Source organism: Micropterus dolomieu, linkage group LG11 (genome assembly GCF_021292245.1).
Source record: "Micropterus dolomieu isolate WLL.071019.BEF.003 ecotype Adirondacks linkage group LG11, ASM2129224v1, whole genome shotgun sequence".
Lineage (NCBI taxonomy): Eukaryota > Metazoa > Chordata > Actinopteri > Centrarchiformes > Centrarchidae > Micropterus > Micropterus dolomieu.
Window position 1 is genome coordinate 14,403,166 of NC_060160.1, and position 15,239 is coordinate 14,418,404.

A 15,239-nucleotide genomic window follows, 5' to 3' on the forward strand; every position below is an offset into this window, starting at 1 on the left:
AACCAGTTGGCTCAAGGGCAATTTTTCTGCAACTACTGTTAAAAACACTATGCTGTGTCATCTTTACCATGGTTTCAAGGTGCATAAAGTTACAGATTTCAGCTTTAATGTAGAAAAATATGACACTTACATTTGTTCTTTCTTTTTTTTAATTTATTTATTTATTTTTACATTACATCAATATTGTGGCAGTAACGCAAGGTGAAACTGTGTCTAGCTTCATGTAGAATGTCAGTTTTGAATGACAGCACACCGCTTGTAAGTAAAATTAGCAGCCCATGAGTAATTTCAAATCAGCCACTGATGATTTTGTAAAATGATGATATTGTGAAATTTGGCATATTAATGTTATTTTACTTTATATATTGCATATTTTTTAAACATGTACTTTGCAAAGCAAAATGGTGAGTCATACTTTGGAATATGAACGGCTTTTTGATTAAATCAGAACTTTGGTCTGTAGTGATTTGGTAATGTTACATAGCTGTTTATGCTCATGAAACAGTTACAGCATTTTGTGAGATGCTACACTTCTGTATTTTTGTGAGGCACCCATTGTGCCATTGTGTCTCATAACAGTGTGTATGCAAGGACATGAGTTCAATAAATATAAGAAATTTGGTTTTTGTATTTTTATCATAATTTTGTCAACATACCAGGTAAACATTTTTTTCAATAAAACCATGAAATCTCAGCAAACCATCAGCACCTGTGGCTAAATTACTATACACAAGATATTTTATTTCTTTTAAAGGTCAAAAAAAGGTGTTTGAGTGTGTGTGTGTTTATAGCCGTGAGCCCTAACCTTTTTGGCTTGTGGGCACCTAAGCAATGTCTATTTGTCACCGCTTCTCACAGGCAATAGTCTTAATGTGCACACGAATAATGAGCATTTTTCACAACAAAAAAATGTGAGAAAAGTTAGTAAAAAATACTTTGTAAATAATAGATATTTATGTCTTACTGCTTGTGATTTCAGAACTACTGCTTCAGAAAGTGAAGTTATCTGTTAAGGGCTGTGTTTTTGTGTAACACTGCTGCCCTCCTGTGGATATAAAAGAGACGTCATCCATTTTTTGTCTTAATTTTTTCCTTTTTCTCATGGACTGATCATACAATTAAATTGAGTTATAGTTCATCAAGGCTATAATGTAACCAAATAAAATAAAGTAATCGATGTGAATTTAAGATGATGCAGGCTACAATTAGGACAGCATAACAGCGTAAAACGGCGTTTCATTTCTCATCTTTTTTCAGTTTCACTACATAACCCAGAATTCATTGCACCGTATTTCACGCGTGACATCACAAGCCGGAGAAGCCGACAGCCTCATATCAAAAACAAGCAGCTAAGTTGCGTTAGCTAGCTCCCCTGTCTAACAGCAGACAGTTGGCCCGCAGCCGGCGGATCGTCACTCCAACTTTTGGGAAGCAACTTTTGGAAACAACACGAGTTGTTTTACTTAGTCAGACAGACAAACCCCCCCCCCCCAAAAAGGTAAGACAATATCTTTATTCAAATGTAAACCAGTGCGCACTGTTCTACCATAGTAGCCAAAGCTAACGTTAGCTATGTTTTCTTTTTGATAATTGGCTAGCAAGCATAGCTAACGTTAGCTTGCTAGCAAATATTTAAAGCCTCCGCTGCGCAGTATGCCTAGCATGTCTTCCTCAGCGAATGAAAGAGATTTTAGCAGCACAAGTCACACCGTAATTAGCAATTCATGTTAAAGAATAGTCATTGTTTGCAGTTATCTAAAATAACTGATGTAACCGCTTCATTATTGTCTTGTTTCGGTATTTTTACTTATTATCCCCCCCCCCCCTAAACAAACTCAAGTCATGGCGTGTGGAGCCACCCTGAAGAGGACCATGGATTTCGATCCGCTGATGAGTCCTACCTCCCCTAAAAGACGAAGATGCATTCCCGTACCCCCATCGTCTTCGTCCTCATCCCCTAGGAAGTATCTAAGCATGGAGCCCTCGCCATTTGGGGAGTCGTCGTCAACACTTAGTGCAGGTAATATTACTAAAGTTGGCCTGCTTGGTGACCAGCCAGCGGACTGAGGCATTAGCAACATGTTAAACAACACTTAACAAATCAATATGCTTTATCAAAGAAAAAGTTTAGCTGTGAACTCCCTAACATGACTGCTGCTTTGTCTTCACTAATGGACCTCTTTCTGGCATTTTTTGTTTCTTTTGTCCCACTAGAACAAATCCTTAACAGCATCAAGCAGGAGTACAAACGCATTCAAAAGAGGAAGCATCTAGATGGAGGCTACCAACAGTCAGAGTGCTGCTATTCTCCAGAGTCCCCATCCCAGTCGTCTACTATGAATGTTTCCAGCTTGGCAGGTTGGTTGAGTGATACACTGTCTACTGGAGAGGCTGATCAGAAATCACTGTATGGTCAGGCGATCAGAAATACCCCATATGCCATGATACTTAGGTTTTTGTTTGCTTTATACAGGAACGTCCTCTGGAGGCGTTTCTCCAACCAGAAAAGAACAGCCATTATTCACCCTCAGACAAGTTGGCATGATCTGCGAACGCCTGCTGAAAGAAAGGGAAGACAAGGTGCGGGAGGAATATGAGGAGACCATGACTTCAAAATTGGCAGGTTGGTATACACATTAAGCAAGTATAAACTTTGTTGTGACTCAGAATCCACACAACTGAACAAATAGCTAATCTTAACAGTCAAAAAGTAAGAGTTGAATCCATTAACTGCTTATTTTTTCAACCCCAAAATGATGTTTTATTTTGATTGAGAAATTAATGAATTTATCATTTAATCTGTAACATAAAAATGCCTAAAAAAATGCCTGACCCAACTGCCAAAAAACAAAAGAAATATTGGCACTGTATATAATGAACAAAGCAAACACAGCATTACAATTTGAAGGATGTAACAGGCAAATGTTTGGTATTTTTCTTGTTGAATAAATTAAATAATTATCAATATTGTCAAACCGTCTGTCAATCAACTTATTGATTTAGGGGTTTTTTTTGTCCAGCACTAATGTGCATCCATGTCATTCTGTGATAGTTAATGACAACTTGCACTGAGCTGTATTGGATATTACTTCACAAATCCAGATTTAAATATGGGAATAGATGAATATACTACAGTAAATATTAGTTATATCTGTGATAAGAGTATGCCCTGTACCATAGTTCAAAGACAATTCTCTGGCAAAATTACAAGACAGAAGACTTAATTCCAAAAATGCACGTTGTCCTTAAGATTTAACAGTAAGTTGTACCACAATAGTAACTCTGGTTTCCTCTAAATTTCAGAACAATATGACACTTTTGTGAAGTTCACACATGATCAGTTAATGCGACGATTCGGGGAGCAACCTGCAAGCTGTGAGTCAATTTTCATTGCATCTTAAATTCTCTTCACATTACCATCTCACTGGCATGTATACGACGTGAGAGAGTCTTGGATCTTGTTTTGAGCTCCGCCTTTTGAAGTTTGAAGTATTTTATTTCATCTCCCTCTTTCTCCAGATGTTTCCTGAGTGTGGCACAGAGATCTTTTGCAAGACAGCCTTCTCTTGCTGCAAGCTATCATGTGATATCTCAAGAAAGGGGGGGGGGGGGAAGCTCATCATTGTAAGAGATTCAGTTTAGCTAGTTTAAATGAAACTTTTCTTACTGTGCCATATTTCTGTCTTTGGGCAAAGGTTTATATGAAGCTGTTGTCAGTTGTTACCACTCTGTTGTAAGCAACTAGGTGCTTCCTAATGTACATTAATGGACCCTGTCTCTACCAGTGGCCTATGTTCCTCCCGCTGTACGTGTATCTACAGTTATCTCACTTTTGTAATGATTCCCAGCATTCCAGGCTTTGTCACTTGTTTTCTGTTTTGTTACATGTAAATACGATAAAGCAGTGCAGAGTTTTACTTAAGGTTTGCTGGTCAATCTGAAAGGAAGAAACACAGCTGAACAGAGAGACTATGTTTGCAGTTTGTCCTCTGTTCATTGCTTTTTAAATTGAGCATAAAGTGGGATAATTAATTTTTGTTCTCACTACCAGTGTTTTATTTATTTTGACTTGTTTTGCTGGTTATCACTTTCAAACCAATGTTCTTATTGGACAAAACAATAAAACATCTTTTAAGAGACTTAAGTGTTTTGATGAACTGATACCCATGACTATAACATTGGCACAAATGAAGTCAATTAAATAAAGAAATCCTGATGATGGTATTTGGACGATTGCCCAAAACCTTATGTCAACTGACTCCTGCAAAGCATGTCCACCTCTGTAATCTTTATGCATTGTATTTTATGAAACGAATCTGACTGTATTGGTTTATGTTCAATTACCTGTATACTATGCATCTGTATTTGAGCTGTGCCTTCAGTATAGCTATTTGCTCAACCTGAGATTCTTATTACTGCAAATAAGACTAACTTAAGTGTTTTTTGGAACATCCAGCACCTGACATGACTGTACAATCTCATCATAGGGGTATAATAGGTGCCTATGTTCTACAGAATACACAGCTATGAATAAACATGCTTGGTATCATGATTAGACACCTTTTATTAGAGGAGAAAAATACAGTAGAAAATATGAAGTCAAATTTTATAAGCACTGAAATGAAGGGTAACAACAGCCACAGATGTATGTAAAGAGTGCGTATATTGGTTTCTTCCCGACTACTCGGTCAGCAGCCTCCCCATGTGAGTCGAGCCACATGGTCAGTCTTCTGCTTGGTGGCCTTAATGAAGCCTAGAAATTCCAGCTCGGACACAGCTTGGATGAAACGAGCACTGGAGAAGAAACTAAGGAACATCATTACTCAAATGCGGATTATACTCTTTATAAAAGTGAAATTCTTTATAAACCCCATCTGTCATGAAACTTCACATTTGTTACATGTCCCTAGAGCACAAACGTGGACAGTTACACTCACCAGCCACTTTATTAGGTACCCCTGTTCGATTTCTTGTTAACACAATTAGCTAATCAGCTAATCACATAGCAGCAACATAATGCATTTAGACGTTAAGACAACTTATTGAAGTTCAAACCGAGCATCAGAATGGGGAAGAAAGGGGATTTAAGTGACTTTGAATGTGGCATGGTTGTTGGTGCCAGAAGGGGTGGTCTGAGTATTTCAGAAACTGCTGATCTACTGGGATTTTCACACACAACTATCTCTAGGGTTTACAGAGAATGGTCCGAAAAAGAGTAAATATCCAGTGAGCGGCAGTTGTGTGGACGACAATGCCTTGTTGATGTCAGAGGAGAATGGGCAGACTGGTTCAAGATGACAGAAAGCAAACAGTAACTCAAATAACCACTGGTTACAACAATACCATCTCTGAACGCACAACACGTCGAACCTTGAAGTAGATGGGCTACAGCAGCAGAAGACCACACCGGGTGGCACTCCTGTCAGCTGAGAACAGGAAACTGAGGCTACAATTCACACAGGCTCACCAAAACTGGACAATGGAAGACTGGAAAATGTTGCCTGGTCTGATGAGTCTCAATTTCAGCTGTGACATTCAGATGGCAGGGTCAGAATTTGACGTAAACATGAAACCATGGATCCATCCTGCCTTGTATCAACGGTTCAGGCTGGCGGCGGTGGTGTGGGGGAGATTTTCTTGGTACACTTTGGGCACCTTAGTACCTGACCATGTCCATCCCTTTATGACCACCATGTACACATCTTCTGATAGCTACTTCCAGCAGGATAATGCAACATGTCACAAAGCTCAACTCATCTCAAACTGGCTTCTTCAACATTACACTGAGTTCACTGTACTCCAAAGGCCTCCACTGTCACCAGATCTCGATCCAATAGAGCACCTTTGGGATGTGGTGGAACGGGAGATCGCATCATGGATGTGCAGCCACAAAATCTGCAGCAACTGCATGATTCTATCACGTCGATATGAATCAAGTCTCTGAGGAATGTTTCAAACACCTTGTTGAAAGTATGCCACGAAAGATTAAGGCAGATCTGAAGGCAAAAGGGGGATCCAACCCGGTCCCAGCAAGGTATGCTTAATAAAGTGTCCGGTGAGTGTATATTACTGTCTATTTCCAAAAAATCATCACAACATTTAGCCAGTATTAAAATGGTGGAAGAGCATGATATTAAAAATATGGGTAGATAAAGTTCCTGAAGGATACTGTTTGTCTTCCTCCACCTTCCCGAAAGTGTCAGATTCTGGGTCGTTACCCTCAGCAGCAGAAACCACAGTGGCGTAGGCCTGAAAACACACAGGTTTGTATTCGTGTCAGTATCCAGTCCACTCTGTGCCAATATTTGATTTACAAATCAATAATGTGACATATTGATCCTCTGGATCAATAAAAGCCTTTGCTAAAGGATGAAAAACAAACTTCCAACAATCAAAGTTTGTAGGGCAATATTGAAAGGTGCCAATAAAACAGAACACTGTATAATCATCATCTCTAGTCACTGGATGATGTAGTTTAAGCGCATTATTAGCCAAATATCAAATTATTCAGTATATACTCACTTCCAGCCAGTCGTAGAGGTTAATCAGCCTGCCACACTCCAGATGGAGTTTGTACACAATGCAGATATCAGGAGCAGCGTTAGAGACCGCTCCATCCTCAGTCTTTAGACTGTCATTCTACAAAGAAGAGTCATAGAGGGAAGAGGAAAATTTTTCAATGTGCGTGTCATACATTTTAAAACATTCAAAGGCAATGGCATTGTTTAAAGAGGCAATATTATGCTCATTAACAGGTTTATATGGTTTAATTTTCAAAAAACACCTTTGTTTTTTTTTGTTTTTTTCATACTGCACATTGCTGCAGCTCCTCTTTTCACCGTGTGTTGAAGGCTTCGTTTTAGCTATGGAGTGATACATCTGGTCTCTAAATGATCTAGCCAATCAGAAGCAGAGAAGGGCGGGTCAGCGAGAAGCCTGTAAAACAGCTTCGGTTCAGCTGTATATGTTGCCGACCAACATAGACTGGAGCAAGAGTTTCAGAGTGGTGAGTTATTATTCTGTAACAAATGCATCTTTAATCCCTAAAGTTTTAACTGAGCTCTGTCTCTACATCACAGTAACAACTTTATGTCCATTGAGTGTCTGGAGGGTAGCTAGTGTTTGGAAGGGAGAGGAGGTGTGTGCTGCAGCTCAGTGTTTTTCCACCTGTGTTTTTGAGGGCGTATCGGAGTAGCCGCTTGGCGAGTTATCTGAAGCGTATTTAGCTTTCATCCCTTTGTCCTTACAGGCAGCTGGACTACAAACGAGCTGTTTTCAAGCAGTTCAGTGCTGTGTTTTCTGTGGGAGATGGGAACTGACTTTGGGCTTTTTCACTTTACAAAACCTAGTACATGCACAAAAAAGATACATAACTCAATAAAGAAGAGGGAAAAAGGGGAAAAAGACAAAAAGCATAATACCACCTCTTTAAGCTATAACTAAATCACTTTACATATATACTTCCATTACGTTGAGTTTCTCCTCGTGTTAAGATAGTCGCACACAATGAGATTAGGCAGACGTACCTGAAGATAATAGTAGGGACTGCTGAGTGCAGCCTGAATGGAGGTGCGAGGTGTTGCGTTGAGGTGGCGTCTCACAGTGGCAGAAGAACTGTAGTAGCAAACTTCATACAGTGTCTGCGACTCTGGAGGAGACAGGTGACTCCTGGGTGGGAGAGAAAGAGAGAGGTCAGCCGAAGAAGAGTTTCTACCATATTTAATTGTATATAACACCACACTATCCCAGTAGAGCAAAAAAAGGTTATGTCTTACTTCACTAAGCTGTCAATAAACTCAAGAGCTTCATTTCGTAGAGCCTCAAACGGACTCAGTTTCTTGGATCTCCGAGACTCGTTCATCTCCAGCAGCGTCTGGAATACATGAGAAGAAGCAGAAAATTTATGAATCAAAGCATTACCGCACATCAGCAAGGTGGAGAATCTCTTCATAGAAAGAAGATATTATTTATCATAAAATCATAAAAAACCTTCTGTAGCTGGAACAGATCTGTCTTCTTTTGAAGATTTCTCACTGGAGAGGTGATACAGTCTTCCACACAGGGAGGAGTTTCAGCAGATACTGCTGTTAAGAACAAGACAAGAATTTCAAGGAGTGTTGCGTATGCAGTACATTTCCACTGCCTATTCCACCTGTAGTAATAATTGCTTGACATGAGAGGCTATCCCAGGGTGAATGCAACATGAAGGAAAAATCAGACTACCAAGAAAAATGTAATTTGGGTGCTCTACTTCATTTTTACTACTTACTGTCCAGCTGCTCAAATTTGGCTAGCAGGTCTTCCAGCTGAACAAGAGCTTTCCTTATCTTCTTTGACTTGACAGGCCGCATAATCTCGGCACACCTCTGTAGCAAAGCGATCAGCTCATCTTTAGCCAGCATCCTGGAGGGAAACCACAGGAGGTTTACAATTGTTAGAACGGTACAGCAGCAGCCCAAGTGGCTAACTTCAGAATGGGTTGTTGCTGGACTAAAATATCTGGTTTGTTCAGGGGAAGCCCTCATGCTCTTTCACAATAAAAAAAAACAAGTGTGGAACAACAGAGGCCCAACACTACTATTTTACTGTATATGAATGGCTATATGGCCACCAGGGGGCTCAATAATCCTCCAAATCTCCCTGAACATGTTGCCATCTGGTGGTAAAATGTGTTAAACGTTGAAAGAACTACCACAATTATGATTGCTACAAATGAGATATGATTATGACAACACGTCAGAACTGGAGGGCCTTAGTGGACAAGCATGAAACTGCCTAGAGTTTTGATTTAGATATTTTAAGACTGATGATGTCGTCCACTGATTGGTCCCCACTTGTTCACATACAGGCTAAGTTTCCAAACCTACTTTAGAAGCTTCATGGCTGACTGGTAATCCTCATTTTCCCATAAGTTCTTCTCCAGACAAATTAAATGGAGCTCTCGGATCTGTAATACACAGATAATTCATACACCAAGCCAAACACTAAAAGAAAACATTTCCAAAATTTATTTTGTTTTCACAATCATAAAGCAGTCATTTCTTGCCTGTTTTCCAAGGGGGTACCGAGGTAAGGATGAGGCCAGCGTGTGGAGACACCTCAGGATGGGATAATAGTTCTTGTGGTATTTCCGAAGGTCCTTTACCAGCTTCTGACACACCCCCTAAAAACAGAGAAAAAACCATAAGCATTAGATTCTGACCCAGTATGTGCACTCATTACTTGCCAATACTTTAGGCGCTTAGATAAAACAAAGAATGTACCTTTAAATGAGTGTCATCAGTCAACAGATTCACTTGTTCCTGAGGTTCCTGCTTCTCTACATAGCTGGGGAAAAACACACAGGTTAGGTTTGATTTCAAAGGCTTAGTTTTACATTTGAAGGCTAAACCAAATCTTTCACCAAGCTACTAAACCACATTACATCACAACAAAAGTTACCTGCGTGTTCACCGCTTGCAGCCAAATTAAATTAGATTTCCACTTTTATATTTTTTCTGCCAACTTTACTTAGAAATGGAGAGAGGAAAACCAAATTGTGTGTGTACCTCTTGAAGGATGGCAGCTGCCTGATCCTCTCCAAGTCGGGGTGACTGAGCTGCATCACATTTAGCAGAGCCTCCTTCTTCTTACAGCACAGTACACTGAGAGGCTGAGAGTGAAAGTGCTCCAGCAGGGCCAGCTGCATCGGGACAAAGCAGAAGGTTTGTGTACCACATGTCGGAATTAGATCAACAGACAAAGAGACAACCGGACACATAATGGATAAAGTATTTGGAAGCTACTCTGCACCTGAACGCCCTTGATGAAGTTTCTCACTGAGAAATCATGGTAGAGGAAGATGCTGATCAGCACCTGCATCACTTTACCGTTGAGCTTAAAGGGGAACTGAGGCGTCAGGATCAACTGGAAACAGAGGCAAGACAAAAAATACAATTAACATCCAGGCATTTAATTTAAAAGCATTCTTATCTTCATTTTGAACCTTTGTATGCATGAAAAGACTATACAAAAAGTATGCAGTTTATGCTAAATTGCAATTCAATTTCAAGCAACACTACAAATTACAGTCTTGAAAATCATAATAGAGTTGAACCCAAACCTTGACACACTGAAGAGTATAAGCTTCACAAAGCTAGTAACACTATTGTTATGGATTACATTATTTTGTATAGGTGATCATGTTGTTGTGTCTATTGCCTGTATGTACCTGGGTACCCTGATCGGTCACTCACACGTTTACAGATGACATACTGCAAAACAAAAGCTTCCATGATCAATAATACAAACCAGAATTAAATGTATTGTAATTTATAAAGGCTATATTGTTTAGAATTTTACTGCTTAACACAGTTTTTAAATCTAAATAATGCAGACTAGCTACAAAGATGTAGATTTTGTGCTTCATGAAGTAAAAATGTAAAAAAAACACTGCACAAGTTTGGAGTTTGTTTTTAAAAAGGTAGAAAAATCACAGCTCCCAATGTGACAGAGGACAGGTAGAGACAGAGCTGCACTTTCTAACCTCATGCCCTAAATATAAAACAACCTTTGCAAACATTTCCCAAATATACCCCAAATTCCAATTTATATCAGACACACATAAAATCCCCTATTCACTGGGAGAAATGCCCAATTGTCAAATAATTTAGTAGTTATTCCTTTATTGTATTTTGTTTTAAAATTTGTTTTATTTTTTATCTATTAATACACACACACACACACACACACACACGTTAGTTTCATTTATTTATTTTTAACACACACAAACTTATTGTTTTATTTATTTTAATTATATTATTTTCATTTTCTAACAAACACACACACACACACGCTTACTGTTTTATTTATTTTAAATATTTTTATGTAATTTTTATTTTATATAATTTTTATTATTATTTTATTTTTTATTAACACACACACACAAACACAACTTTTACTGTTTTATTTACTTATTTAATGAAATGTATGAAATTAATTGTTCTTATATTATGTAATCTATTTGTAGCTTTGGCAATATTGTTATACATTCATGCCAATAAAGCTGATCTGAAAAATGAAAAACTGTTCTGTATTTGTACCCGCAGCATTTTCATGATTACAAGTTATGGAATACACAATATCCTCATGAGTACCTCAAATATGATGGATTTTTACACTTCATTAGTACAACATTGTCTGGAAGATTGGCAATGAGTCAAATAAGAATAGCTCATATCTGTTCATTAAGAGAAAAACAAATGGGATCTTGAATTTAGCGCTGGACAATAAAATGATATTGATAATTATTGCAATATAACTAACAATTTAACAAATGTTCAATAAATGTTTGATTGAATTCATTTGAATCACAAACAAATTAGCACTTAATTTTTCTAACTAAGATATTGATTTTGTTGAGGAAAAGGCACTGAAAAAGGATTTTATTTAATTTTACTCATGCATATTTATTGAAAATTTTTTTTTAATGTTCGACCTCAGATGTGTTCAGTGATCCACTGTTTGGAAAGTTTGTCATGTTTTGATCATGAAGAATGGTTTAAAACCACAATTAACCATCTGATCTCAATCTTCTCTCAGGAACAAAAATCAGTCTCTAAAACTGAAAGAAATAATGACATTTATCGTGATGATTATCGATCTCGAATTCTCTCTCTCTCTCTCGTGTGTATATATATATATATATATATATATATATATATATATATACATACACACACACACACACACACACACACACACACACACACACATTTTTTTGTGGCCATATCGCCCCACCCTACTTGAACTCTACTCTTCTACTACCTTGTCTATGACTGTGGCCAGGTGCTGCGTACAGGACAGGGACTGGAAGAGCTCTATACACAGCAGAGAGGACACCGAGTGGGGCAGCATGTGTTGGATGGTGCTGGGTGATGTGGCGATACCAAAGATGAACATCAGCGGAAGACGTTCAATGTACCGGCTGTGGAACACAGAACACGTTCACAGATATACAGTTTTAACATTAGATACAAATGTCAGTCATTATATTGTAGTTCCGTAAACAGGAGGAGACTGATACGACAATAAAATTGTTCAACTCTGAGTTTCTCCTTACCTGCAAATGAGTATGAAGTCTTGAAGAACTCTTGGATTGAAAGCCTCAAAATCTTTGAAAATAATTACAACGGGCGGCTTCTGTAGATCATCTCTGACAGGAGAACTACGCTTTTCTCCAGGAGTACCAGTGTTTGATTTCTGAAATACGATGGGAAAATTGGCTTCAAGTGCTTTCAAGTGATCAAATTACTTTTATTCACCTAATCGCAAATGTAAAATCATGTGCACTAGCTATGCTATGATGGTCCCACCTTTGTTTTTGTAGTGTACCAATCACAGAGTGTACTGAGGCAGCAGTGCACGCTCTTGAGGAGAAGACTACTAGTCTGCTCAGCCTCCTCTTCTTCCTCATCATCCACATTCACAGCAGTGTCCATCAACCTCTCCAAGACCCTCTTCATCAAATGCTTCAATGCTGAAATGATAAAGCAGACATTATAAGAGACCACAAACTGTAATGTGGGTACATGACAAAATACTTAAACCACTACCATTGGTACTCTGACACAACGTTTTTCCAAGCCTTCCAAATCAAAAGAGTTGGTGATCCTCTGAGTCTCTTACCTCCACAATCTTTGGCCTGAATAGAGGCCACATGGGGACTGACAGACTGCTGGAGCAGGTCAGACAGACTCTGGAAGGTCATGTCATGGTCCGGGACATTCACACCTATGTGGGATATCAAAGGTAAAAGAAAAGCAGACACAATGTGTGGCTTCAAGAAAAGAATAATGATGAAAATAAAAAGAGTGGTGATGTTTCAATTGGGCTGGTGTTTGGATCAGCAAATGTCAAATACCAAGCACAAGAGCCGCTGTGGGAATCTCACTGGCCCTCATCTGTGATGCCCAGTCACTGTGTTGGCGGGTGGATGAGCACTTCCTTGTGAAGTCCAGCAAGCTGTCCAAGATTTTCCTGTTGAGTTCATCCTGTAAGACCTTACATGCAGAGAAAAAAAAATGTTAAACTTTTTTATTCCCTTTATTGAAAAAAATTCTATTCCATAAATTGTGTATAAGACCCAGTTTTGGGCTAATATTTAAAAAAAAATAAATACATATTTCTATACATTTTGTTTCAACTGAATTACAAATCAATGTCCTTTAGAGGGTTTTGTTCACAATAATGCACCGTTGAGGTTGGAGAGTTGGGGTGGCTTCTCCCGTTTCTGTCACCATAGATGGTTGTTTTTGTGACTTTGTAAAACACTGCTGTTGAGACACCACTAATGGGCTTTGCAAAGCTCCAAAACACTTAATACATCTTTAGTCTAACGCTTATAATGCGTTAGACTAAAGATGTCATGATTACCAAATCATGACATCGGCATATTAAACAAAGATATTTAGGTCCACATGTTCAACATCTGTTCTCACCTCTGTGTCTGTTTTAATTTTGTCCCACAGATCTTGACAGAGTTTGAATCGTATTTCACTGTTCTCGGCACCTTCGCAGCCATCGGTGAAATGATCCTCTGTGGAGAAATGGCCTCAACGTGAGTGTAACTCAGGACACCTCAAGAAGTCATCTGACAGCTCACCTGAGCATACTCTCCTATAAACATTACGACAACTCACCCAAACCGAGTGTTTTTTTCTTCTTAGCACTTGGCTTGAAAACAAAGCAGCCCTGAAATATCAACAGTGCCATTTAATTAAAAACATAAACAAAGAAACTAAACTGTGTAGCCATGTTTGGTCACGACTATCAATCTACTTTCATGAGGTTTAGTAAGCATAACGTTACACATGCAACATAGCGTCAGAATATTACGTTACCTTTGACACAGATGAAGTAGACATCCCAACTACATGTAAATGTATCGTTCGTTTTATATTTAGGATACTCAGTCAGACTTGCGCTTCTGCTGTTTAAAGGAATAATACTTTACGTTTAAAATGTAGCTTGTGCTGTGCCTTACTGAAGCGTCTACTTCCCGCCACTGTGACGTTTACGGAAAGGGTTGTGTACAGCTCATAAAAAGTTACGCGGGTATGTAAGTTTTATGTTATGTGGCATGATAAAATGAAATGACTGTCATAACCAAATTAAAAATGCCATATGCGACCTTAAGGTGTTTAACATCAGTTTAGTTTTTACTCTTTCTAGTTTTAATTGCGGTTGTTTTGTTTTTTTAACATTGCTGGTCTTGAACTACCCCAACCCTTTAAGCATCCCAGGCTGTTGCCTCCCTGCAGTCCAACTGTTTCCTGTTGCAGTATTCACACTCATGTTGCTCTCTAATACTAATAATCCGATTATAATAATAAATATACAATAGTAGTAATAAAAGTAATAGTTGAAATAAGTAATAGTATTACCTTTAGCTTTATTTATTTATATCAGCATGTACATTTTAAGTGTATATAGATGACATAATTAAAGTTTAGCTGTATATTTCAAGTGTTGAATTAATATTTTAATGTAAGTCTTATAAAAAAGGGACCTGGCTAGGACTTTATTTAGCCCTTTACAAAATTTTGTTAGCATTTCATGCAGTCCAGTAAGTAAGTGTGTTATTTGTGTGTAAAGTAAGTAAGCAGGCAAGAAGATTAATTAAAGTGATCTTCCTCTGATGTTTTGTAAGAAATTCAGCAATGGTATATGGCCATTATATGTCTATTTTCCATACTTTATCTATTATTGTGTATTTGTAATTGCATCTTATTACAGTAGGTCAGAGCATGAAATCTTGGATGCCTGAGAAACACATTTACTCTACTGCAGAGGATTTTAAAGTTTGAGGCGGGCTCAAAATAGTTTCAGGGGAGGCTCAGTAAATGGAAGTGAAACAATATTACATATTAAATTAGTTATCAACAGGAGATCACATAGAATAGCGTACATGTGAGAGAGCATACAGAGATACAGTAGTTTTGGGGAACTGTTTTTCTAATTTTATCAGAGTCAGAAACTAATAAATGCCTTAAGACAGACCTTTTTTAATGTATCTGGTGTAGTCTGAAGTTACGTCAAACAGCAATATTAGGCTATCTTGGCTCAATTGTTGAGTGTCTACGGGATCAAATAGTATAATCATGATCCCATAGGCTCTTCTCAGACTCTGAAAACCATTGGTCTACCATGAACAAGATATCAACAGAAAAACAGATCTGCAGCCAATACTTTACAAAAAG

The 15,239-nt window shown here is 38.3% G+C and overlaps 2 protein-coding genes across 2 annotated transcripts; one reads left to right on the top strand and one right to left on the bottom strand.

The window, feature by feature from the left end:
• The first annotated feature begins 1,312 nt into the window (after nucleotides 1-1,312).
• LOC123979112 (akirin-2-like) lies at nucleotides 1,313-4,552 on the top strand. The gene is made up of 6 exons (XM_046062874.1): nucleotides 1,313-1,498; nucleotides 1,841-2,020; nucleotides 2,215-2,358; nucleotides 2,474-2,623; nucleotides 3,304-3,375; nucleotides 3,520-4,552. Exons 2-6 carry the CDS (start codon nucleotides 1,843-1,845, stop codon nucleotides 3,528-3,530), a joined length of 555 nt encoding a protein of 184 aa, XP_045918830.1. The 5' UTR covers nucleotides 1,313-1,498; nucleotides 1,841-1,842; the 3' UTR covers nucleotides 3,531-4,552.
• orc3 (origin recognition complex, subunit 3) lies at nucleotides 4,547-14,048 on the bottom strand. Its single transcript, XM_046062873.1, has 20 exons — nucleotides 13,881-14,048; nucleotides 13,680-13,731; nucleotides 13,479-13,576; nucleotides 12,902-13,040; nucleotides 12,667-12,771; nucleotides 12,354-12,517; nucleotides 12,101-12,240; nucleotides 11,806-11,965; nucleotides 9,793-9,906; nucleotides 9,549-9,682; nucleotides 9,264-9,327; nucleotides 9,047-9,163; nucleotides 8,868-8,947; nucleotides 8,270-8,403; nucleotides 7,990-8,084; nucleotides 7,776-7,873; nucleotides 7,527-7,668; nucleotides 6,523-6,639; nucleotides 6,170-6,249; nucleotides 4,547-4,794 (listed from the first exon to the last, which is right to left on the bottom strand). Exons 1-20 carry the CDS (start codon nucleotides 13,902-13,904, stop codon nucleotides 4,689-4,691), a joined length of 2,163 nt encoding a protein of 720 aa, XP_045918829.1. The 5' UTR covers nucleotides 13,905-14,048; the 3' UTR covers nucleotides 4,547-4,688.
• Between the last annotated feature and the right edge of the window lie 1,191 nt (nucleotides 14,049-15,239).